The sequence below is a fragment of the Struthio camelus genome, chromosome 15 (assembly GCF_040807025.1).
Source record: "Struthio camelus isolate bStrCam1 chromosome 15, bStrCam1.hap1, whole genome shotgun sequence".
NCBI classification, from domain to species: domain Eukaryota; kingdom Metazoa; phylum Chordata; class Aves; order Struthioniformes; family Struthionidae; genus Struthio; species Struthio camelus.
Genome location: NC_090956.1, coordinates 20,391,086 through 20,417,665, shown reverse-complemented (window position 1 = coordinate 20,417,665; position 26,580 = coordinate 20,391,086). Strand labels below are relative to the sequence as shown.

At 50.9% G+C, this 26,580-nt stretch overlaps 1 protein-coding gene across 3 annotated transcripts in view; it reads left to right on the top strand.

Annotated features, from left to right (window-relative positions):
• Positions 1 to 17,033, top strand: part of NTN3 (netrin 3) — a 62,404-nt gene extending 45,371 nt beyond the window's left edge. For all 3 annotated transcript variants that reach the window (XM_009672092.2, XM_068908773.1, XM_068908774.1), the window contains exons 6-7: positions 6,894 to 6,968; positions 8,632 to 17,033. In XM_009672092.2, coding sequence (XP_009670387.2) covers positions 6,894 to 6,968; positions 8,632 to 8,960 — 404 coding nt within the window. In that variant the 3' untranslated portion in view covers positions 8,961 to 17,033. The remainder of the gene's footprint in view (positions 1 to 6,893; positions 6,969 to 8,631) is intronic.
• The last annotated feature ends 9,547 nt before the right edge of the window (positions 17,034 to 26,580 follow it).

Below are 26,580 nucleotides of genomic sequence, written 5' to 3'. Positions count from 1 at the left end.
CTCTCTGCCCAAGTTGCGGACTAGCTCTGTAACAAAATGTCCTGGGTCTAATTTTTTGTGATTATTATTATTATTTTAAAATATTTCCACTTAGTGAAAGAAAAAAATTCTTGTTCCCTGTTAGCAGAATTAACAAAACCAGAGTGCAAAACAGGGCTTTAAAGAAATTCAAAGTCAGCAGTAAAAGATTTGCAGCCATAACACCTAATTAAGTTACATCTCTCTTAAAACAAAATATTCCTTCCTTTTTCAAGGCAAGGAGAAGTAAACCAGATGTGCAAACTCACTGCCTCTCACACATGTCCCCCTCCCCCACCCCTTCATGAAGCCCAGTCTGTGCTGCCCCTCGGAAATCGGGGGTGCTCGCCCCTCACCGTTTGTCTCCGTGCGTGCTCCCTCATCCCACGTGGGCACGACGTCTCTCGGCGTCTGCCTCCCTTCGTTCCCCTTGCGCACCAACCCTTCTGGGCGCTCACCTGTTATCTCAGCCAGGCAGGCTTTTCCCTCTCCCCCACCACTCTGTTGCTCCTACCTGTGGTTTTGCAGTCACGCACACGTGGCGGGTTGCTATATGTGTTTGTACCAGGGACTGGTGCAAACCTGCTGTTGGCAGGCGGCGATTCAGGCCCCTCTCCGCTCACCCGTATGGCCCAGCTCATGCACACACACATCTACTCCCATCCTTGTACACGCTTGCTCACACAAATGACAGCTATTTCCTTTCCGTGCCCACCTGGCAGCGTGCCCCAGCGCAGTCCCCTGCTGAGCACAGCACATTCACATCATTCCTGGGAGTGGTGAAAGCTCCAGCCTGGGCCGTGGAGCCCAACTTAAGTGGAAAAAGCAGTTTAGGGCAATGGAGGATTGGGGAGGGGGGCAAACTGAAGGGTGTGCGTGCTGGAAGGAGAAAAAAGGGGGATTAGGAAGGCTGACTCTGGGAATGTGTCCGTGGAGAGGAGGGAGGAGTGCGGAAGGCAGCCATGCGGCAGAACCAAGTCTGCTTCTAATCTGGTTTTCCCCTTTAGTTCAGGACAGCTCTTGTGTGGTGACACAGGTGAGCAGCTCAGCCCGACTGGGACAGCAGAGAGCGGGGTGGCGGGGATGCACGCTGAGAACTGTGTGGGAGTGGGAGTGCAGGTGTGACCGTGGGCGCCAGGTGTGCTTGTGTCGTTTCATATGGAGGAGACTGACAACAGCCCTGCTTGTCCTTCCATGCCATGCCTGGCATTTGTAGGCCTTCAGCTCCTTGGCACTGTGGGACTACCCTGCAGCAGTGCCTCAGTTTCCCCTGCACCTGCTCTCACTTCCTCCCTCGCCCATGCCCCTAAGGAGGGCACTGTCTGCCTACTGTCTGTCTTCCCCCCCCCCCCCGCCGCCCCGAGGTAAAGGATGGGGCTGCTCTCACCCCATTAAGAGGGACCATGGAGCTTCATGAAGCAGATTCTGGAGAACACCAGCACAGCCAGTGATTAGGCTAGTGCGTGTGACCGTAATGCAGTGGCCAAAATCCAAGCGTGTAAAGGGACTATGTACTACTGAGGGATGCAGCAGCAGTGGGGAACAGGGGAAGAGAGCTCTTCCAAGATGGCAAATGTGACAGAGCTGTGTCTCAGAGAGGGACCTCGCACGAGGAGGCCCTTTCATGCAGCAGGAAGGGCTGGAGGCATGTGTCAGGGCCAGGATTGCAGTGCATCCTGGGGGAATCAGCAATGTCCCAGGCTGGGGGATACATTCTCCAGGGGATGCAGCTGTGCCTCGGGGCTGGCACTTTTGGGGGCTGCTCTGTAGCAGTGTTGATGGCCTGGGGACAGGTCCAGCAGCAGCACAGCAGATAGACAGTCCCTCAGCTGTGGCAGGAGGGCTAGGTGGGAAGGGCAGGTGTAAGGGAGGCAGGCGGGTGCGTACCTGTGCATCCAGGATGAGAGCTGCGGAGCCATTGAGGCTTAACTTGATCTTTCCAAATCCCCTTAGCAAGTATAACACCATATCTGGGAGGTTTAAAAGGGAGCTGGGAAGGTGGGAGAGATGCTTTGAGAGCTGGCAAGGGAGAGAGGCACTTGTGAAACAGCTTCTCTGATGGCTGTCCAACTTCTCCTGACGTTTTTATAGGGTTACCCTTCAGGATTGATAGCAAGTGCATAGCCGAGCCTGGCTTACAGTGCAGGCAAAGCCACTCCCTTGGCTCCCTCCCAGCGCCTGGCCACGGGAAGAGCCCTGCTTCCCTTCACCGAACTGCCTCCCCTCTCCCTCCCAAGCCTTTTCCTTTCACCGCTTGCCATGTCCTCGGCACCACCTCTGCAGCCCCAGTCCCGGAGCTGAGACCCGTCAGTCAGCATCTCCTTGCCGCAGAGCAGACGTGGCCGCTCAGCCTGGGGCAGCTCCCTAGAGCCAGGTGCCACGCTGGGGTCACCAGCATGGGAGATTGGGGGGGGGGGGGGGCTATCCCACCCAATAAAGCCCTGCCTTCTGGAGGTGAAACCCCCAGGGATAGGGAGCTTGGCTGTGAGGTGGTTTGTGGCAGACCCAGGCAGGCCCTGCTCACCCTTTAAATGGTGTCTAAGCCCTGGCAGTGGGGAGGGCAATCTGGTTTAATCCCTCACAACCCTCACAAAGCTGCTTTCCACAACTGCAGCAATACAAACCAACCCTGAGTGCATGGCAATGAAGGCCATGTGTTCAGCGGCAAGGAAGGGAAATAAATGCCTTGCGTCATTTGGGCTTTTTTTTCCTTCTCTGTTTCTTACATAAATTGAGGCAGAAATTGATTTTATATTTGAGGAATGTTCCTCAGCACAAAGCTGAGGTTGAAAGTCCCCAAACTAATCCCAAATTGTTAATTCCAAACACCATTTCTGGCTCTTCAGAATCACAGTTTTATTATGTTAATCATGAGCAGGAGCCCAGGGCAGTTATTGTTTTTCTTTCTTCTTTTCTTTCTTTCTTTTGTTAATGAACGATAGAGCAGAGGGCTGGCAGGGAGAGCAGTTTGGCAGAGGCTGCCCCTGCAGTCCCCTCACACCCCACCGCCTCACACCCTGTGGGCCCCGCGTACTCGGGACCAGCCTGGCGTCGGCGTTGGTGTGCCAGCGGCACTGCAGCTGCCCTGGGCTGTCCTCTTGCCAGATGCAGCAATAAACCCAGGTTTGTGCCCTCCGGCCTGAAAAGCTATGTGCCATCCTCCCCTCCCACATGAAACCCAGCTCTCCCCAGTGGCAGGGGTAGCTCCCTGTCGATGTAGGACCAGTGGCTGAGCCATGGCCTTTCCCAAATGTAGGCAGGGTTTCCTCTCCCTGAGGCTCTCTCCTTTCATTGCCTAGCCCTCTGTTTGTGATGCTGGCTAACTTTTTTGGTGGCTTGGCTCCGGATTCTCATTTCCAGCAGTGAAGTGGGACTACAGGCCCATATGTTCCTATGTGTCCTTGTGAAAATTCAGCTTGGCTCAATCCGCTCTGACTGGATTTGTAGGAGCTGAGAGCAGCCCTAGTGGGATTTTTTTCTTTTGCCCCCTAAAAACATGGCCCACTTTGAAGATATTGCCCACAGTGACCCACACCATGCTGCTCTCCTCTGATTCCTGCCCCTGCGGCCACCTCTTGTGTCTGCACCCTTTGGCAGAGGCTGTCACCAGCCTTTGCTCTGCATCCCCCCAGCTTGAGTGCCTGAGCCAGACAATGCATGAGGAGGTTGGGGCAGAGCAGAGCTCTTGGGATGGGACACTGCTGAAACTTCGGGCAGTCTTTTGAACTGCAAAAATACTGCTATTAGTCATTTCTGATTCTCCCTTTTTTCCCCTTTTGCCCTGAAACCCTTCTAGTTTCTTCAAGAGAAATCACTCCAATTCCGGAAAGGTGTTTTCTGACCCTGCAGAGCACTTTACAGCTTGTGGCACTTAAAAATCATTGTTACACAGAAAGGCTCAGCTTTATGGGCAGCTCTCCAGGGTTCGATCCCTGGCGGTGCTCTTTGGCTTTAACTCCTGCCTTGCCAAAGGTCCCTCCTGCTGCTCAGTCTGCTTTATCCCTGCTACTGCTCCCTGAGGAGCCACCAGCAGGCCTGCCTGCAGCCTGCATGGTCCCTCCACACCTCCCAGCACAGGCACACTCATGCTGTCCCAACCTTCATCAAAAGCTTGCACTGGGGCCAGCACCCCGGCAGGACGCTGCGGCAAGGGAGATGCTCGGGAGGGAAGGACCTGGAGTGTCATGGCCTGGGCACATGGACAGCCTCCTCTTGCTCTCCTTGGGGAAGAAAAGGGCACTTTCCCCCCTGTCTCTCATGGATTTTTGAAGAAAGCAGTATGTTTGGGTGCCAGAGTTTGTCTGGGGGCAACCAGGAGAGTTGCTCTGCTTGGCCAGGGTGCCCCGGGGCCATGCTGGAACTGCTGACACAAGTTCTGCCAGCCTCAGACACTCCCCAGGCAACAGTAGGGAAATACAGCCTTTGCCTCTGGACTGTTTGGGCCTGGATTTTTACTTTTAAGAGCCCTGGATCTGTCCTTTAAGTAGGGGCCTGGCTGTCACATGCTGTGGGCCACCTTCAAAGCAGCACTGAGTATTTAGCACTCAGGAGCTACCACAGTGTTCACAGTGTTTAAAATCCAGCAATTCAGGCAGCCAACCACCCAGCAGTGCCAAGCCCTGCCTTTGCACCGCCAGCAGGATGGGATGGCCTGACACGGTCCCTGTGCCATGTCCATGCCTATCTGCAACTACCACCACCATCCCCTCAGCCCTGGGAGGGAAGCAGAGACGTGGCAGCCAGTGACCCCCAATGTGAGCTCACGTGGAAGGGCAGCGAGGCAGTGACAACACCACTCACGGGTCAGCAGGGAAGGCTGAGCTGAAGAGCAGAGCTCACCCCCCTCTGCCCAGGAATTAGCTTCGTGCTGAGCCATTTCTATCAATGACAAATTTGGAACAGGCGTCACAAAGTCCGCAATAAAAGGGAGCTAGGCAGAAAAGGAGAAAGCAGGAGAGTCCAGGACCAGTTTGTGTTTCTGAGTTTCTTTCTTTCTTCTTTTTCCTTCCTCCCTTTGGCACAGGGTGGCTGTTATTCCCCTCTCTTTCCCCAAACCTTCACCCCCCTCCCTCTATCCCCCTGCCTTCATCCCGAATGATCTCTGTGGCAACCCACAAACAAAGACAACTTCAGTGACTGCTTGCTCTGTCCCAGGGGAAGCTGAGTTGGCTCTGCCAAGCTGGACAGAAAACCTGAGTGGTGGAAAGAAAGGAAGAAAGATGGGCTTAGAAAAACATGCCATTTGGAAAGAGACAAATTGAGATTTCAAAAGAAGATGGCAGGGGCAAAGAAAGGAAGAGAACTGGGCTGCTTCGAGCAATTGTTGGGATCAAAGCCTTTGGGGAGAAGGAAAGAGGCATTCCAGGCCTGCCTTCACTCTGCTTGAGATGCAAATTTGGGGCCTTTAGAAATGCATAGGAAAAAAAAAAAAAACCTTGAGGACATGAGCCTTTCCCTGGGGGCGGAGGCCAGGAGCCTGAGGGAAGTCAGGCAGAGATGCTGCAGGCCCAGGGATGCTGTGTGCCCACAGAGGGCAGCATGGTGACCTTTTCTGCCATCCTCACAGTCAGTGTGAGCAGGGTGATGCTCAGGCAGCTGAGAGTGACATGTATTGCAGGAGAGCCTCTTTCCTGCCCGCCTGCTCCTCCAGGGCCCAGAGTCACCTTCTCCAGCTTTGGTACCCTAATGAAGAGTGGATCTTTGGAGGGCTTACCCCAAAGGAGAAGTTCCTTGCTCCCCTGGGCCCCGAGGACTGAACTGCCCTTGAAGAGTACGAGCCTGAGGGTGGCCATGCCTCTCACCTCAGCACCTTATCTGAGTGACTTGAGATGTGTTTATACCTAACCCCTTGCCTTTGGTCTGGATTCAGACCTTCCTTTGGGTCTCTTGCCCAGAGAGTTGACGGTAGAGTTGATGCTCAGTCCTCTGTTTCCTTCATCTCCCATGTTTGCAGGATTGCATCTTTCCTTTTGACTCTCCCTTGTGTGATCTCCCTCTTGGTCTCCACTGCCTAACCAGTCCAGAGTGAGACCCCTCAGACACCTGCAGCCCTCACCATGGAGGGCATCCCCCATAAGCACCCTACTTCTTGGGTCAAACTACCCTTTGGACTGTGACACCATTCAAAACCATTGTGCTACTTTGGAGTGAGTTTGGCACAATAGACTTTCCAGCTCCATGGGATTTCCTTACATCCAGCCTGTAGGGCCTGCAGTAAACCAGAAAAAAGGAGTGAATTTATCAGAGTGAGACAGCAGTGCTGGGGATGTGGGTCCTGCTCGCTCTCAGCTCCTGGAGTACCAACCACCCTCTGTCATCCTGGAGGTGGAGCAAGCAGGGCACTTCTTGCCTCTACAGGAGCATTTACCTGCATTTCTCCCAATCCATCTCCTTCTGAGTCCCAAAGAAGGATCCTCAGGCTCTCTCTGCCATTCTTGTTGTGATTTATCCAGCAAACTCCCTAGGAGACCATTATGACCTGCTCAGTACAGGCCACAGGACACAGCCTGCTTGACGAGCCCAAAACTGCTACTACTTAAGTTTCTCTTCCCAGCTGCTGAGGCTTTACTATTAGTGCTGCAGTTTGAGTGTTCACAGCAGGGCCAACCCACAATTAATGTGAGCTGCCAGGGCTCAGCTGAAGTCAAAGGAACTGCATCAATTAATAACAGTTAAGGTTTTGTCTCAGAAGCCTCCTGGAGGACATTTGAATTTGGTGTATATACCATCTTCTGCAGGAGCTGGGTTTTCCTGGTTTCTCCTCCACCATATGTACCCACCCCATCTTCCCCTTCCCCTTCTGGTTGGGACAAGATTGCACTTACTATGCTTGCTTCAAATCATTCAGGACTCAACCCTTTCTTCCTTCTCTACAGACTGTGACTCGTACTGCAAACCAGCCAAAGGCAACTACAAGATTAATATGAAAAAGTACTGCAAAAAGGACTATGGTAAGGACCTTCTTCCTCACTAGATCAAGCTCAGCTTTGCTGAGGCGGGAGCTCCAGGGCCAATGGCCAGCTTCAGTCTGACTGTGGCTAGGTGAGATGAAGGTCCCCGTGGGCACATACCTCTGGCCATGGGCAGCTCCCATGGCCAGGTGAGCACTCTGGGACCCTTCAGCTCCCTGCCCCAAACACAGGCCCAGTCTTCTGGCATTCTCCGATGACCTTCCATGTTCACAGTGGCCTCAACTCGATTCCCCATGCGCTCAGGGCTGTAGTGCCCCCAGGACAGTGCTTCTGCCCCCGGTCAGTGCCCCATGTTGGGAACGACAGTGCTTCTCTTCAGGGGGCCTGAATGGGAGGCCAAGGCCCCCTGCAAAGGGATCATGCTCTAGAGATCTGGTCTGCCTGTGCTGGCAAGGTGGTGGGTCCTCCATTCCCAGGAGATGCCAGGAAATGCCTTTTCCATGCTGCAGGGGTACCAGATTTCCCAGCCACATGGAGCTTACCAAAAGAAGAGTTAGCCCTGCCAGGTCCCCCTCTACTGCCAGGCCCACCTCTGCTTGCAGGCTGCTTGCAGATGGAGGTGCCAAGGGCAGCTAGGGCATCACTGTCCTCGCTGTGCTAGCCCTCCACCGTCAGGAGGGAATGGCTCTTCCCAGGGCTGTGGCAGTCCCTTCCACCAGCACAAAGTTCAGGGAAAAAAAAATCTTAAACAAAAAAAAACCAACAAAAACAAAATGAAGATCTTGCATCCTCTCCCCTTCTCCATCTTTTTCCTTACCTGCCCAATATGTTAACAATGAATATCTTCTTCATATGGCTGTTTTCTGGAAGGTCCAAAAAGCATATATCAATCGCTTACCACTGAGACTGGGGCTCAGGTGATAGCACTTGTTTGTTGTGATTTACCCTGATACAAGAGCATTGTGGAGCATTGTGAAGTTTCCCACAACTGGTGGAGGGGTTGCAATTTGTCTTCCACAGGAACCATCCACTCTGACAGAGAAGATGGTTCGGGGCAAGGGAGCAGAAGAAAAGGGCTGCCTCTGAGTAGGGTCCCAGAGGGGAGAGGAGGAGGTGTCTGGAAGGAGTACGAATGCTGGAGTGAGAAGGGTACAGTTCTCCAAAATATTTGCCCTCTGTTCAGCCAGGACCACTTTGGTTTCTCCATGCTCCTGGTGGGAGGGCACCCCACGGCTTGTGCGGACCATGCCCCTTCATGCTGCCTTCTTCCCCAGCCGTTCTGGAAGCTGGGCAGTGTGGGACAAGGAACATTTGGAGTAGGGAGGAAAGCCGCTCTCAGGGTGTTCAGCACCCAGCATAGCTTGAACAGAAGAACATTTGTTCTCATCAAAAATCTCCTTTTAGCCCTCCTCTCAACCCAAAAATAAAATATTTGAAAAAAAAAATGTCTGCTTCCTAAGGATATGGTGAGGAGCAATGATCCCAGCTCTCTGAATAAGCCTTTCCAGAAGGTGCAGTGGAGCAAGACAGATGAGGCTTTTAAGGGATCAACAGTTCTCATCCTGGAGCAGGAACAATCATGTACATGATGAGCCAAGGCAATCTATCTGTCACCAGAACTTCCTCGAGGGAGCAAGGCAAAGCATCTTCCCATCAGCTGCACCCTCAGTCATTGTATCTCTCTCTCTTTCTTTTCCCTTAGTGGTCCAAGTGAACATCTTAGAAATGGAGACGGTGGCCAACTGGGCCAAGTTCACCATAAATATCCTCTCTGTCTACAAGTGTCGTGACGAGCGGGTCAAGCGCGGTGACAACTTCCTGTGGATTCACATGAAAGACCTGTCCTGCAAGTGTCCCAAGATCCAGATCAGCAAGAAGTACTTGGTCATGGGGATCAGTGAAAACTCCACTGATCGGCCAGGACTGATGGCCGATAAGAACAGCCTGGTCATTCAGTGGAGGGATGCTTGGACTCGTCGTCTTCGGAAATTGCAACGGCGGGAGAAGAAAGGAAAGTGTGTGAAACCATGAGGAGTTTCACATCTGTCCCTTACCTAAGCCCCCAACCCTGCCTGTGCGCGCTGCCTAGACTGCTCCCAGAGACTCTGTATATATACATAGTATGAACGGACTCTTCTGTCTATAGTGTATATTTTGGCAATGATATTCCTTGTGTGTGTGTGTATGTGTGTGTGTGTGTGTGTGTGTGCACATTTGAGTGTGCGTTTGGGTCTTTTTCTATTAATATGTATTAAAAATAACGCAGTAACGACAAACCTTTAATGAGGAGCAAAATGGAGAGAGATCCTCTTGGTGCCTGTTGCCTGAAGGAGCTCTAAGGGGGTTGGTTTCCTTCTCCAGGTATGCTGTTCATAGCTTTCATTTTCTAGTCTTCTTTTGCCCTTCAACAAAATCTTTTTCTGCCCAGTGTTGATGTCTGAGTTGACAGCTCTCCATTTCCAGCATCCAGGGCCTGCCTCTTTGATACTCTCTGAAAGTGGGCTGTCTTTAGTTCTCTATGCCCTTTTTTCTTGCCCAATAGAAATATGAGGTCAGTTTCTTCTCTTCATCCCAGTATACATGTGGACTAGCTCAATGGAAGCCATCCAGTAGTGGAGAGATATCAGCCCCAGGAGCTCCACTAGGAAGAACCAAATGAACTTTTGCAAAACCTGATTCACTGGTGACCTCAGCTTTACATGGACCCAGTGCCCTAGCCTGGGGTAGAACCACTGTGCTGGTGGAAGGATCATGGTGAGGAGTCCGGCCCTGGCAGCCAAGTTGGTGACCACTGGCAAGCAGAGATGAGTTCCCCAAGGAGACAGGAGTGGACTCCACAACCCCCCTGGCCATTACCTATTGTAGTATGTTACCCACATGATCCAACAGGAAAGACCTGGAGACACCCTTTTTCTCCTCACATCTGCATAAAGGCTAAAGCCTGCCCTGCCAGTACCCAGAACCTGGGGTAGAGTGGAGATGGTGACCTAAGCAATCTTGTATTATCTTGCATGTATGTAGGCCTACATACTCAGCTGGGACTGACTCGCATAACTCCATTGATTTCTGTTGAGTTGATACCCAGTGACTGTACGGTTGCTGTGCATCATTCAGAGCTGGCCTGCCTCCATGCATTCCTGGAAAGTATTGCTGTGGCCAGGGTTGCCTTAGGACGTACAAAAGGCAGAGCTGGCAGGAAGAGAGAAGAATTTTCATTGGTCAGCCTGTGTAGGCATTTTCTTTTATTTCTTCTTCGTAGTGTATTAGCCTCCAGTTCAAACAGACAACATCAGTATCTTCCCATGTTGAGGTAGTGGCAAAATAAATATGAGCAGAAATAAGAGTTGATCTGACGAAAGATATTCCTTCCCCTACAAAACTTGCCTTTCTTTCTTAGAACATCGAATGGCTTGGCAAGGTATTGTAGCCTACCCTGCAGTCTTCTGGTTCCTTAGGATGATGGCTTTGCCCTTTGAGCCAATGACAGCCCGCACAGACTCCCCATCCCATCGGTGGCCTGGTGCTTCTAGGCCCAGGCTGGTGGGGTTAGGTTGTGCTGTAGCTTGCAATTGAAGAGACTGGCAGAGTACTGTGGTGATTCAGGACAGGGGATTTGGGGCAGTGAGGATCTAGGCACAGGAGGATGTCTGTGTGGACATGCAGATGTCCCAGTCTGGGAATTAAGTGTGTTGGTGGAGTTGCTTGAGGTGCTGGAAGTGGCTTCTCAGAGAGTCATGAAGCCGAGAGTGCCACCTATCAGGCCCCATGAATGCTGGAGTGCTTTCATAGGGCCTGGGAAGAGCTGGGGGAAGGCCAGAGGCAGAGCAGCAAAAGGTGTGTGGGACTGAGGACTGAGATGGTTTGGATGAGTTGGTCCTATGCCATGCTCCTGGCAGAGAGCCTCCTTCCCTGTTTCAGTTGACCTGAGGGGACTGATACTTCTTGTTCTGGTTGTGATGGGCCATCAGCCTCTGCCACAAGATGGCCCTTGAACCACGTGGGCCATCCATCTTTCCTCTTCCTCCCACTGCTACTTGCACCTAGGAGTCCTAGAATCAGTGCTGCTGGCATTGCCCTGAGCTCACTTGCTGTCCAGTGTACCCAGCAATTGTCACTCAGAAGTCAGTGGCAAAATAGTCTTCAGTTGGTGGATAATGTGAAGCAAGGTGCCTGCCCCACCTCAGGCATAAACAGAATTCCCATTAGGGTCATGTGCATGGCCTCAGTGCTGGGGGGGGGCTGCTCGGTATTACCTCGCTGGGTGCTAGTGTTTCACCAGCTCTTCTCAGTGACTGAAGCCCAAGGAAGAGCAGAAGTGGCACTACTCCTCTACAGACACAGACACTCAGAGGGCAGGGTTGCAGAAGCACATGCTTTCTCCAAGCAAATAGAGCCTTTGGGAGAGACATAAAGTGTCTGTGCTCCCCGAACAGCACTCTGCACAGCTTACTAGGGCAAGAGGCTCCCAGGTTCCTCTGGCACCTGGTTCCTCTTCACTTGGAAGCTTGGTACCTAAAACACTTTGAGGACTTAGGTGTTAGTGGTTGGTGTACTTGATTTCACAGAATCACAGAACGGTTAAGGTTGGAAAGGACCAAAAAATTCATCTAGTCCAACTGGGATTTATCCTCCTCTCTTGTTTCCAGCTCTGCTGCCTTGAGCTAGGAGTGAGGATAAAGAGCGATGTCTCCCAGCTGGTGTCTTTTAGTACAAATGCTTGTCCTGCTGAGATGTGTGTCTCAATACCAGCACTGAGATCAGAGACACCCAGAGAGGACCACCAAGTACCCTGTGGGCTGCCGCTGCGAAGAGAAGCTTCCCCTCTTTGGCTGAAGAAAGTCCTCAAGATCCTGGCCAAAGGACTGGAACAGGCCACCTTAGTTAAAGCTGTTGCCTGGAAGATGTTTTCCTGCCTTTCCTCTGCTTGTGTCACTCCAAAAGCCAAAGCAAGAATTCACCTTATTTTTATCTCTTACTTTGACCTGGTGGACTGACTCATGAGCTCTTCCCACCAGGTTAGTTCACAGGAAACTGCTCCCGTTGTCCATGAAAGGGCACCAGCCTTTCCCTGGTGCAGCTGGCTGGAAATTCCATGTGGGGACATTAATCTGCCTCTGGGACACCTGGGCTGGGTTGCTGCAGAGCTGTGCTGAGGGTGGAAAAAGCAGTGACGTGAGCATCCCATGGATGTGCAGAAGCACTGCTGGCCCTCTCTGCAGCTCAGGGCAGGGCTGCTGCCAAGGCCCTCTCAACACAGACACAACAGCAGGCAGAATTCAGGGAGCTGCAAAACTATGGGCTGCTTTTCCCCTTGTGACATCTCCACAGGCAATGCTACCAGGAGTTGCTGACTGACTCTCACAGCCATCCTTTTCCATGCCCCATTTGCCATTTGAGCAGCTCTCTGGTGAAAAGCAGTGCTTTTGTGGCCAGGGTTCGCAACATATAGCCTAGCATCTCATCCCACCTGTGTGCTTGCTTTGCACTGGCCCCTGTGCCTGAGCAAATCAGCACTGCTGTAACTATCTTCTGTCGGCATTAAACTGAAGCCGGGTACCAAATGCAACTGAAGCCATCCCCAGATCCAGGAGGGACAAAACCAGTCAGGGAGTCCAGCCTGAAAAGCCATGCCTTAAGCCTGTTGCACATGTAGGCTCAGTAAGTGTCTTGGGAGAAGCAATGCTTTCCAGGGGATTTACATATGCAGCTGCTCAAAGATGCATATTTAAACACCCCCCCCTACACACAGCCACATGCCTTTTGTCTTCTTTTTCTGTTTGCTTTATAATTAAATGTATGATCAGATGGGGCAGATGCAGGATGCTGGTGGAAGCCTTTGTGAGGCCCCTGTGTGTCCCTGCAGATCAGGAGAGTGGGCTCCACTGTGCTCTCAGGGCTACCCAAGGCCTGGCTGCTGTGACCTGTGTCATGTAAATATCACCCCAAGGGTGCCCATGCAGAGGCACCAGGGCCCTGCAATGTGGAGGCCATGGGAAGCCTCTGTGAAATCCTTGTTGAATATGTAAAAAGAAAAGCCAGCGAATGTTATGGACCATAATGTAACATATATAAAATACATATGTTTTGGGTTGTATTATTATTTTATTATTATTATTTTTAATAACACAAGTCTAATAAGTACTGACTGCCTAATTCTGTGTTTTCTTTGCCTGCACATGCAGTTTGCCCATGGTCTGAGAAGTCAAGGGCTTTGTGGCTCCTCCATCCTGTTGCACCCATATCTGTGAGCTGAGGCTTTACTGGCTCACAAGTTTTCACAGGTCTTGTAGGAACTTTATTACACCTTTATTTCTTGACTGAAGTGGGCCAAGGGGTTCAGGAGCCCCAGGGATGCTGTAGGGCCAGCTCTGAGCACTCCCTGATGCACCAGGAAGCTCTCCAGTGGAAATTTGTGGCAGTGACACAGCCGCTTCTGGTCCTCTGTGCCCCATAGACTTTGCTCCAAGCTTGTCCAAGGGCAGACGTGGCAGCATCACCTCTGAGCATGGCAAGTGGTGGGCATAGCCCCTTCGGCTGACTGGCCAATCTTGGCACAGCGGAGACTATGGATCCCAGAAAGGTCTTCCATCTCTCCAGGACTGGGCCATCTGCCACTGAAGCGAGTGCAGCCCACAATAGGCTTATTTGTACTCACTGGATTCATCAAGCCAAAGGGGGCCCTCCCCAACCCCCCCCCCCACCTCCATTTCTCAGGCACCTCAAGCATCTGGAATTACTCAAAACCTGTGGGGCATTGCATCCACAGAGGTTAATACCTAGAAAAAAACTGCTTTCAGCTAAGGTCTTTGGAAGGCTTAATACACTGTTCTGTCTTCCCATCACAACTCTTATTGCATGAATTATAACTGAACAAAATAGGAATACTAATGCTGTTAGTAACATTACTTGCTGTTTATTTTGTTTATGTATTGTTTTTATATAATTATTAACGGTTTATGTAATTATTTTATTGCTATTCATAATACAAATATTTAAACAAAGCCACAACTAAAACAAAGAGCAATCAAGCCAAATTTCCAGTAGGGTTAACTTCTTTCAAAGCCAATTTCAGGGAAGAAAAAAAGATAATTAGCAGTCCAGCAAGGAGTTCCCTTCTTGCCTCTGCTGATGCAATTGGAGGCTGGTTTGTGCAAGCTCTGGCAGGCTGAAGCTGAGCTGGGGGCATTTCCATGCCTGCCTGTATCCGTGTAACCCCAGCAATGCTGCACAGTGCATAGTGCTGCTGCCCAGAACAGGCTCCCAGAAGATGCTGGGGTGACTTATCACTGAGGTCACTCAATAGATACAAGAACAGCTCTGAGAAATTAATTGTAGGAAAAATCCACCCTCTCGACTTGACTTATTAACCCTCCTGCACTGCACGGCCACAGGTCTTTCAAACAGATTCCACCCTGTTCGGTGGTGGGGCTTTATTGCTACCATGGGGTGTTGCCAAGTCAGCTGGTGACACTGCAGTCAGAAGGGCTTCCATAGCAGCAGGGGATACCCTGAGGTCCCTGTGCCCAGGGCCAGCAACTGTAGGACTGCAAGCACTGTAGCTTTGCAAGGGCAAGAGGTACTGCAGTGCAAATACTCCTTGGCAGAATAAAGGCACATATTTTCTAAAACAAATTCTTAAAGAAAAAGAAAATTATTGCAGTAGAAGAGCTGCAAATACTTTAGTATGCTCCAGTTTTCTAGCCTAAAGATTTAGCTAACAGAGTAACAGCAGTTCTTTGAAATCGGGTATATGCTTAGAAATATCTCACTGAGACAAGCCCTTCTGAGGGCTCATTTTCCCGCGTGGGAAATGCCAAAAGAACTAAGCACTTTCTGCAGGAGTATTTTTTTAAATAGACCTTTTGGACTTTCCTTGGTATTCCCTCAGTTAGCTGGGGCAAAATATCTCAATTTGAAAAGACAAACTGGAAGAGAGGCCAACTTTGCAAACTTCCCCCTGCTTTGGGACTGAATTTTGCAGCTGGTTGAAATTTTTCTCATTTCAAAATGCTGATGGACATTTTTCATGGAAACCCGGAATTTGGCCAAGGAAAGAAGCAAAATGTGGGAATGCTACAGAAAATCTGATGCTCTTTTTCCATATTTTCCAGCCAGCTCCAGTCACAAGAGGTCTCAAGATTCTGGAGAGCTGAACCCCAACCTTAGCACACAGACAGATGGATAGATGGGTACAGAGGTTATTTCCCATTAGTTTGTTCTTGATAACCTGAAGTCCATATAAATAAATGAATCCCCAAAGGAAACACTTCCCTTGGATTAAGAAAAGGCCAGTTCAGTAAAGCAAAAGGAACTGCATTTTGCTCAGCTAAAGGAGCGTGCTTCAGTGCTGGGCTCTGGGAACATACCATTTGGTGAGGTGTTGGGCCGCTAAGTAGGGGCAAGACCATTGCTCGGCTCCTTTCCCTGCCTTGTCATGACTTGGCATGGTCTCCCTTGCTGTCATTGTTCCCTTCATGCTCTGGTATGTAGAGCAATTTCTTCTCTCCCTCCTGTGGTGCAGATCAGTCTGGGTCTTGGAAGTGACTCCTGCTCTCTGAGAGGCATGATGATGGCATTTTTATCAGATCATTTTCATGCATCTTTTCATTGCTTGTAACATGGAAAAATGTGGGTTTTTTATCCTGTGGACCTGTTGCATTGGGGAAGGGTGGCCTACTGCCATCTTTCAGACATGTTGACTTTCCACCCACCCCATTCATTGCTAAAGAATGTACCTTGCTGTGAAATGCCTTCTGGTCTTGGCAGCCCCAGGGGATAGTCTGAAAATGAAACAGAGTACACAACAGTGGATGTAGCCCTATGGCAAAGACCTGGTTCTGGTGCTATAGGGAACTGAGGCTCTGCACTCTTCTCTAGTGACTAGGAATCCCCCTCTCCTCCGTCCACCTCAATGTGATGGAAAGATTTCAAGTGAGGGCTACTGTGTCCCTCCAGGATGCTTGAGGACTCCAGGAAGTCCCCTCTGGTGGCTTTGGTGCTCAGGAGCTGTGCCCTTAGTAGGAGGCTACAGTGGAGCAGTGAGGAGGACAGACGTGTGGCAACTCTAGCTTGCAAACATTTTTTCCCCTTTTCTTTTTCCAACCTTCTCCTCCAGGAGATTTACCTGGATTTGGGGATATTAGTTCTCTTTCTCTCACCCAGCCACAACTACCTACAGCCCTCCTGCTGAACCTGCCAACCATGCTCTGCTCCCCATTCCCCTTTCCTTCTCCTAGTGGGAAGCATTCATGTAGACAACTGACTTTCAGGCCACGCAGAAAGCCAGGCTTCTTTTCCTCCTCCTTGACTTGCTGGGCCCCTGTACTCTGCAGATCTGGCTGGGTCATATGCCGAACATGTCTCTTCTCAAACACAGAAAGAAAAGCAAGTTGTAGAAAAGAAAAATCCAGCAGAATAAGTGGCAGATGAGAAATGAGATGACTGCCCAAGATAATGCTGAAAATGGGCTTGGAAGGATTCTTTGCTTTTGTTTTCAGGTGGTGGATTTCCTGCTGCATGTAGGGCGTGCATGTATGTGGGCATAAGCATGGTGGAAGCACCAGAGCTATTGGCCCGGATTTTCCCTGATGAATGGTTACCAGACTTGTTTTGTTGTTTGTGCTGAGCTGGCCATGGAACACCAGGGCTGCTGGATGGCTCTGAGTGGTAACCAAGTATGGCTCACAGCAGAACAGGGTCTGGAAGAGCAAAACAAGCATGGGATCTGCCAGGATGAACACCAAAAGGCTCTTGGTGCTGCAATGTTTCATCTACCATTCCCTCACCTCAGTACTTCATTTTACCTGGTGCTTTACAACCCTTACAGGCCTTATTAACCTCCCTAATTTTGCTTCCTGAGTAATCTCTAACCCTGCATTTCTCAGACCTCCTCCCAGTGAGTGAGTCAGTGCAGCAGTTCCCTCCTCTGCCTTGCAAGCCCCAAATGTGGCTCCTCTGGCCGTGACCATGGCCTCTTGCCAAAGATGCTTTTTGTTCAGTGTATGAAGTGCCTCGTTCCAGTCAGTTGCTGACTTTCCTCATGGCCACTGGTGAAGACCTTCAGTGAAACGTAAAGCGGTTGAACTATTCCAGTCTTCTTGTTGCAAAAGTTTTGAGCTGAGTAGAGAGAAATAGATTATTGTTCAAAATGTCTACTGTGTTGTTACAAGCCTTCAGGGTATTTACTACTCCAAAGTTAATCACGATGTTAGTCATTCATTTGTTCATTCATTCATTCATTCATTCAACCTATATGTCTGCCTGCCTGCCTGCCTGCCTGCCTGCCTATCTATCTATCTATGTATGTGTTTATCTATTTTAAGCCACAGTTCATTGGCTAAACATAGGCACCCAGGATATCAGACTTCCACATGGGGCTAGCTGATGCAACAGAACAACTACAGGAAAGGCAGCTGGAGGTGTTGAGGGATTCCTGAGGGTATTTCCAATGGCACCAAACAGTTGCCTCAGGACAACTGAACTCAGCCTTTCAGGTGTCTCTCTTCAGAGCACCTAAACACAACTAAGAGTTGCCCTGCAGCTGTCTGTAGACAATGCTATTCTCTTGAATCCTTCATTTCAGCCACTGCTGGCAGGAGGCCTTGCCCTCCTGCTTCTCTGGGCCCAGTGCATGGTCCTGCCCCAGATGCAGGGTCAGATAGGCCCTTAGAGAAGGACTCTTCTAGGAGACGGAACCATTGCGCTTGGTCAGAAAACACATTTCTCCCAGTTTGTATGGGAACTCTGTGCACTTCTGGAGATGTCTTCTGAGACCATCCTGTCCCTCACCCAAAAGGAATATGGCTTTGCTTGGGACAGCAGCTATCTAGTTTGCAGGAGAGTTTGGGTCATATCTTCCCATTTTGCAGCCCCAAGGGAAGCATCTCCCACCCCAGAGGAGCTCAGTGCTGAGTGAAATCCCCTGGCAGACCTCCCCAGTGCTTGGGCTTTCCCATACTCACTGAAAGAGCAACAGCCCCCCCAGTGCATCTGGGAGAGATTTGAAATCTTGACTTCCTCACTGTGAGCAACACAGGCAACCTAAACCGCAGAGCCCTCTGGCCTCCTATGTGCTGGCAGCAGCCAGCTCTTCCCTAAATGTGTGCCATATCCACCCACGCACTGAACTGTCTGATGCCTGGGGGCAGGGTGCTTTTCCTTTGCTCATAGGGTTTGGCAAGGAAAGACAGAGGGCTTGGTTTGTCAGTTTGGGTAATCACCTCCGCACCTTTCCCAGAAATAATTCACCTTCTCCAGGCAGTTTTACAGTCTCCCCTAGTGCAAAAAAAAAAAAAAAAAAGAACCAAAAAAAGAGGGAACTGCCCTCCTGCCAAGTCACAGAGAGCAAGTCGACTGGGAGCAAGGAAGGAGTTTTCCCACATCAGGCCGAGTGCTCAGGGAACATGAGGAAACCATTAATTGATTGGCTGGCCTGCACCGTGTTTTCCTAAGGAAGAGTTAAAGACGGGGAACGGCTAGGGTCAGTGGGGCAGCCATCTGGCGAAACCCGTTGGTTTCCTTCTGTGAATGTTTTCCCACCTCAGTGGTGATGGAGAGAATGAGGTAAAAGAAAAGAAGAACAACCCCCCTGCCAACCCTTTGGGGAGACAGAGCCATCCTGAACTGGGACCCTACCTCACAGCCCAGCTATGCTCCCTGGCCTCAGACAGGCTATCTCCTCCCTCCCCTTGGCAAGGACTCTCCAAGAGGTCTGGCTGGAAACCGTATCGTCTATCGATCCAGAGACAGCGCTTGGAGGTGAAGGGAGAGGCTGGCAAGTGGGCAACCATCTCCTTTCTGCCCAGCCCCCCTCCCCCCCGACTGGCTGCAGCTCTTTAGATGGGTGCAAGCCAAGGTTGGAGAGGAATCCCCAGAGATGGGAAGTCTCTCCCCCTCCATCAGCTATCCAGGGAGCCCTGAGTAACAGCCAAGCTCAGATATCAGTGACTGAGATGGCTTGTGGTAGGCGGGATGAGTCCTGGGTGCTGTGGAGCTCAAGGGAGCTGTTGGTATCTGCCCAGGTACAGCTTCATAGGGCAAAACTCTTCCTTTCCACTCCTGTCATTGAACCACAAGAACTGGAGCAGGCACCTCTGCAGGGGTTCTTCAGATGGAGGATCCTTTGGGGTTGGGTGTGGCTCATGCATGAGCAGTGGTGCATCCTGAGCGCTACTCTAGATGAACATCTGCACATGCAAACATTGCTCAGTCTGCATGGAATGGCTGCCTATACTAGCAAGCAGAGCAGAGCAGCCACATTTCCACTGCTGAAGTCTGACCCCTGCCAGAGCCAACCAGTCCTGTCCACACTACTTTGCACTGACCTTATGACATCACTGTGATTTTGTCCGGAAAGGTTTTCTGAGTATCAAGTGTCTGAAATAGCACAAAGCTGTGCCAAAGCCTACCGGAGAGGTTGCTTGGTATGAAACTAAAAGGATGAGTTGCCAGCCATGGTGCCTGCTGTCCAGTTGGGCTGGTGCAGGAGACAGAGCTGCTTCATTTCCACCTACGCTGCCTCTCAGAGTGAAGACCAGCAGAGCCCCACTGGGTGTTGTGTCTCCACTCCACTGGAAGGGACCTGGATAACCAGCTTGGATAAGAGGTCCAGCATCAGCACAGTTACACAGTTCTCTTCCTGGAACTGAAAAGAGCCAGACCAGAGCAGCAACAGCAATTTGCTGCTGGGCAGCAAGCCCAGAAGTGTGGTGACACAGGCTCTGTCTTATTGCGCCTTCTTCCAGGCTTTCACTGCTGTTACCCCACGACAGGTTCAACCCTGCCGTTTCATCCTCTGCCATTCATTTCTCAAGCCTAGAAGACACTGGGGGTTAGTGGGACCGCTTGTTCACAGAGATGCTACATCTCTGTTCAGTCAATGACAGCCGAGGAGCCTCAGGGCCCTCTGCACGGGGCAGAATTGGCCCCTCATTGCAGAGCTGCCCGCCAGCATCTGTTGAACCAAGTCTCCTATTTACACAGTCAATGCGAGACTCAAATAAACGGCTGATGTTTTCATCTTGGACAACACACACTACCCAGAAAGCTTAGAGAACAGGCCTCTCTGCTGTCAAAATAAACACCACCCACTGCTTCCCCCCTCAGAGGACCCACGCAATGGGAAATAATTGGCTTTTGTTTATTGCAAGTACTGGGGAGATGAAGCACTCCCAGAATATGGCTGGTGTTGGAGAAACTCAGAAGAAAGAGTGCTTGAAGGAGAGCCGGCAGCAGCCAGAAAGCGCACACACAGTCATTATATCATGAGTTTATTATGCCAGTGTGTGTGCAGCACTTTAAAGTGCCTTGTCACACCTCCAGCATGGGGATCACCCTGTACTGTGGGGAGAAAAGGGCTGCCTGCTAGAGGAGCCTATGAAGGATTTGGGGAAGAGTGGATATTAGCTTAGCGTATCCTAGGGGACAGGAAGCATCTGAGGTGGATTTGTCTCCAGGACTGGAGTCACCATAGAGACATCTTGAGCAAGAGAGTGTTGTGTCCTGCCTGCAGCCTGCTTGTGCCAGCACAGGGCAGAAAGACTGTGAGAGCAGGGATACTCGGGTGCTAATGCATCAGACAACTTAGCGTGCAGGGCCATGAGCTCTGGGGCTGTCCACGCTAGGTTGCTGGGCACATGTAGCCTTGCAGGCCATTTGAGGCCCCCCCCCCCCCCCCCCCGGTGTGCAGTGAGTCCTAAGTGTCTGTTTCTGGTGCTGTTGGCATCCCACACCATTATCCCTGCAAACCCATGAGGCATGGAGCATGGCCAGGACTGGACTGGTGTTGTTCAGGTCCATGTGCACAGGGAGCTATTAGTACTTTCTGGCTAGTGACCACCAGCTTATCCATTTTGAGGCCCAGCAGAGCCAAGCAGGATCTGACTCATATCTTTAGTCAGAAATTGAGGTGTTTTTGGCCAGCCCACTGACATGGAGCTTCATGTTGTCCCTTTTCCAGCAAAGCTGAATGGTGTCATGTCTCTTGTAGAGTGAGGCTGGGCTGGCACAAGAGCTTGGCTTGAAGCAAGACAGAGATGGCTGAAAGAAGACGGGGGGAGGGGAGGTCTCTGAGCAGCAGCACACCAGTCTCTGCTGTCACCAGCAAGGCTCGGCTTTTCATCCTGAAAAGGGATAGGGTTTGAGTCCTACCCAGCAGCAGCACTAGGACAGGCGTTGCTCAGATATCTGGGATGCCGACAAGGCGAATGTTGGTTCCTGCTTCCCGTTCTGAACCTTTGTTGCAGTGCTAAATGCCTTGCCTTTTCAGAGAAATTCCTTTCCAGCAACCTGCCAGCTCACACGGGGAAATTCCCAGTCTCATCCGTTACGCAAAATTAGCTTTCAGGGAGTGCCTGGTGAAATGGCAGGCCTTTGTCTTCTAAGGACGCTTTCAGGCTTTTCCCTGGCACCCACTAGGATTGCTATAAATCTCTGCTACTGCCTCCAAGTCGAACATTTCCTCTGAGCCCCATTATTAATTTTCTGAAAGATCCCATAAACCCCCAGATGGAAAAATACAGAGATATTTGCACATGTGCCGTAAAACACATTGCCCATCTATTTCAAATAGATGTGGCAATATATAAAACATACTTAGGGCATGAGCCAGGTTTCACGGTATTTAAACAAGGCAGCATGATGTAATTGGAATTTACAGTATAGAAGCAGATTGAAGCTGGGACTTGGTTACAAACCATATATCTTCGATATCCTGAAGATTTGAATTGCTTAATAATGTCAAATGCCTTTTGTACTTGTCACCTATATTTTAAGTGGCTGAACAGCACCTTTTGTGAAATGTAACAGTTTGAAAATGCAAATTTTCCCATCGGATTCTCACATCCTCTCCAGAGAAATGAAATCAACCCCATCTCCCTGCAGATAGTGAGATGGTGCATATTCCCAGTGAGCCTACAGGGGAATAGGAAGCCTACAGGGTGTTCAACAGGTGTCTCAGACCTTCAGCTTCCCGTATCTTCCCCCCTGGACATCTCGTGTCTCTGGAGAGCACAGTGCCATGGCCTCTCTCCTGCACCAGGTCCTCGTGGCCAGCCCGCTACTGAGCGTAGCCCATGACTGGCTCTGCCTGTGCATGGGGCTGGGGTGAGAGGGTCTGGTGAGGTCTGGTGCTACTTACCCTGGACAGAAGATAACAGAGAGATCCTGTTGCTGCCCCTGGATGTGTTGTGGTGTCAGAGGCTCCTTCTGCTCCCTTCTGAACTGCAGAGATGACCCAGCTGGCCTGGGGTGCAGAGGCACAAGCCAGGTGACAGCCCCATATTCATTCCCATTAACCACTGCATCTCCCTCAAGCTGAGGCCAGGGAAAATATACAGACCACCCCTCAACATGCTGGGGTCATGTCCAGCCTCAGTGCCAGGATGGATCAGGCTCCTTTCCCCATGGAAATAGCTGCTGGGCATGTAGGAGTCTGCTTGCATGGGGTGTGGGCTACAACTGCTCTGGGCAGAAGCCCCAGCCCCTGAAAGAGGTGTCTAAGTGTGATCAGACCCTCTGAAAAAGCTGCTCTGGTGAAGATTGTTAGAATGTCCCCACGTCTTTGCAGCCCCTTGATGCCAGGCAAGCAGTACCAGGAGCAGTGCGGAGCACCTGTGTTTGAGGTAGGGCCAGGTGTACTCTTTCCCAGGCCTCCCACCAAAACCAGAGGAGGAGTGTGCAGCACATACCAGCACTGTGAGCCACCACAGGGCTTGTGCCAGCCGGGGCGGTGGGGGGCAGTGCCACAGCAGCCACAATGACAGGAAGGCTCTCTGACCCACAGCTGCCCTGCCAACCCCCTATCCCTGCAGTATGCACCAGTGATGCTCAGAGGCCACCAAGATCTAAGCTATGGCACTGTTTCCCAAGCCAGCACAAAGCTTTCCCCATAGCTAACGCTAGCACCCCTCTGCCACCTTCCACTGGAGGCAAGGATGGGCAGATTAGTACAGCAGGTGCTCTTTAGCCATGCTGGCTTCACCCCTCCAGCCTTGAGGAGGGGCAATGCCCCTGGCTTGGGGCCTCAGCTCCAACTGGCCACAGACGCTAGCTTGTGTTGCATTCTTCATTCATTGCCAGCCGGTGCAAAGTTGAGGAATTTTTCAGCTCCGGTAGCCTTTTTCCTACCAGAAAATTCCTGGTTTGTTTACTCCATTTCATTGTCTCACTCTGCTCAGACCCGCCGCAGTCTCACTGCTTTAGGGGATCTCCAGGGAGGTGGTGGGCCCCAAGGGATCTGCAGCAGAGCTGTTCCCTGCCTCCTGCACCCACTCTTCCTGCCTCACCCTTGCCCTTCCCATGGTGCCAGCCAGGCCCAGGGAGAACTGAAAACAGTAGTGGGGGCTATACCTTTGCATGGACAAAAGCAGCAAGCACAAATGGGGGGAGTTTATGCTGTGCAAGGCCTGGCTGTCTGGAGCCTAGTGGGGACATGAGGGCAATGCTGCTGCAGGGTCTCCTGCCTTGCCAGCTGGGGTCCTGGTACCCAACATGGCACTCTGCTTCCCAGGGTGCAGAAGGCTACTGAGGGCAGGAATGGCCATCCTAGACCCTGCATTGACCCCATTTACAGATGGACTTGGACACAGCTGCTCCCTTGACAGACAGAGAAGGAAAGTTAGCCTCAACAAAGCCAGTTTGGAACAGAGGAACGTGTGATGGCTGTGCCCCAGCCCCCAAGTGGAAAGATGTGGCTTCTGCAGTTAGGAAAGGCCTGCAGCTCGACCTTGCTTTGGCCTGGTGTTCCTCTGAGAGGCACATCCCTTCTCCATGGCTTGTAAACCTCCTGCCAGTGTTTACCCAGCCAAAGGAAAAGGAAAAAAATACCAAAACATACAAATCAAAAACTTTCCACACAGGTTCCACATACCCAGAATGGGACCATGGCTCCATCGCAACCAGTCTTGTGAGCAGGCAGTGGCTTCTGGGCTGGCGACCCAGGGCTTAAGAGACCTCTGACACTAGCCTATGAGTGCCAGGGGGTGGTGTGAAGGCTCTGGGGGTGCCTATAGGTGTTCACAAAAGGTACCAGGGAGCCCACTGGGTCTCAAAAGCTAACAGTCGACAATGACAGTCCCACTTCCCACTACACACATCCCAGTCAGCCCCTCACACCATCAAGCCCTGGGTGGGGAGACGGTGTCAGGAGCTGGACATCATCACCTGACCTTTCTATATGCAGCTTGTCCCCAGAGAGGGGTGCATTGGCCAACTGTAGTGAGGGCTCCCAGCAGTCATGGGTGCCCTTTCAGGGCTCCTTTGAATGATCCCCATGGTCACAGAGCTGGGCACAGCACTTTGGAGCTGTATACCCACCAAACTCAGTGCCCAGGGTCTATCCTGCTCTAGCAGGATAGAGTGATAGTGATAAACATGAGTGTAGCCTTCAGATTTGCTCTGGGCTGGACCCTTCCCAACCCTGCTGTTTGGACCTGCCAAGCAGGCTGCAGCTCTTGTCCTGTCCCTCTCTCAAAGTGGGCGACCTGTGCATCAGGTCATAAAATGCCACCCATGCCTTCCCATAGGGGAATGGATGACTCATGTCATGGAAGACCTGCTGTAGGGTGTACACCTTCATACATAGCTCCATAGATGGCTTTTCCCTTCTGTCCCCCGGCACAGCACTGCATCTTCTCCTTCCTTTCCTCTGGGAGCCAAGTTGCCAGTAAAGCTGCCTGGCAGGTCATACATGAGGCTGACCTGCTGCATCTAGCCCAGGGTATGTGTGAGACACAGTCCATTGGAGAGGAAAGGTGCGGGACAGGTGGCTGTGTGAGCCTCCCGCTCAAATGCAACTTGAACCAGGTCTCCATGGCTGCCTTCCTCTGTTCAGTCAGTTGTCTCCCCGCCTGTGCTGCAATCCCACCTTCCCTTGTCCTCCTGTTTGGGAATCAGGTGCTTCTGCATTGTGCATCCCTCTGAGACAAGCTCATCTGCTACACAGTGGCAAACCAGCCCAAGCCCTGTGGTGCCCAGCAGTAATCTTCCATCCAGCTGCACAAGAAGGGATTGAGCAACCACAAGCACTACCCAGGTGAACTCAGCTTGTCTGGAGCAGACTAGGATGTGCATGAATTCACTAATTATTCCACAATACCATTCCTTTGCATTTGGAAAGGCAGGTCACAGGAGAGCACTGTCAGGATGGGCTGAGGCAGCTGGTCTGGCCGAATTTATTGGGGAGAGTATCAGGTCCTCTCTCCGCTCTCCTCTAAGAATCTAGGGGGGGTTCAGGTAAGGCTGTTTGTTCCCCTACTTGGGGAATTAACATCTTGAGAGCATGCTTACAATGAAGTGGATGCTGTTTTCAAATGGATATAGAGTGGTCAAAAGTTGGAACTTTCCTTCCTTATGAATTTTAGAAAAATGAATAAATCAAGTTGTTCCCTTCTGGCAGAAGGAAAAGGCCTCCAAAAAATGTCAGTTAGAAATAATCCAAGTGATTTATTTGGAAAATTTTGAAGCACAGGTTCTCCTGAGAGCCAGGATGGCCTCTTGGCCTCACACTCCAGAGCCAGAAACAAGGATCCTGAGACCCCTGGCTCCAGGGCAGGAAGCCTAGAAACTCTCATAGCCACATCTCAAGCTGGAGCCCAAAGGAAATTCAGACCACCTGCAGGTGAGCCAGGACCAAGAGCCCATGAGCCCACCTGGAGCCAAAACTCAGATTCACAGGGCTCCTGAGCCACTAGCTCTGGTGCAGGGGTCTCAGCCTTTCTCAGAGCTGTGACTCCCCTCAGCACTGCAGTTCAGCTTAGCGGCCATCAGCTGGGCTGAATGCTGAAGAGGTGGGCCAGTGAGTTAGTTCAGTTTAAGCAAACTGCCTTTTTCAGAGGAGAAAAAAAATTTGTTCGGAATTTTCTAACTAGCCCTAGTTCTTTACTGTCATGAAACATAACGCTGGCCACAATTGCATGAGGCACTTAGGCTGGTGTGTGCTCTCTCCTGGTGTGAAGACCAGGTCATTTCTCCTTGATAGCCACTGAAAGTGCTGGAGTTCCCATGCACATGCCACACCGATGCCAGAAACAGAGGTGCTGGCCTGCAGGTCATTTTCCTGTTCCATAGCTCCAGACTTCATTCCTGCATAGGGATGAGCTTAATTACTCTGCAGAACTGTGTTACCACTCATTTGTTAGCTTCAAGAGATCTCCTCTATCACTTTCTGAAGGGCTTTTAGTACCAAACAGAAGGTCTCTGAGGGTTTCTTATGAGTTTCAGGTATGTAAAGTGCAGTGAAAAACTCCCCAACAAGGTTGTATGTGCATAAGTTTCCAGGATTCCAGCCCTGAGACCTCTTGGAGGCCCAACTATCAGATAATGTTGAGCATCAGCTCTTTAAAATCCACATGCCCTTATGAAATTGCCATGAGGGTGGCTGAATAGGCAGGCATCTGGAACCATTTCTCATGCTTGATACTTTGGACTTCATCAGACTGAAAGGCTGACCTCACCTACTGCCAAACTTTTGGAGTATGGGTAATTCTCATGGGATATGTCTTGCCAAGGTGCTGGCATGACCAGATTACCACCATGCAGTGAACACTTTATTAGAATTACTTAGCGCAAATGCTTGGCTCATCAGTTGCTTCAGAGCAACTAGAGCTAGGTTTCTGGCACAGGCTAAAATAAAATAGAGGTGGGTTCTTTCATA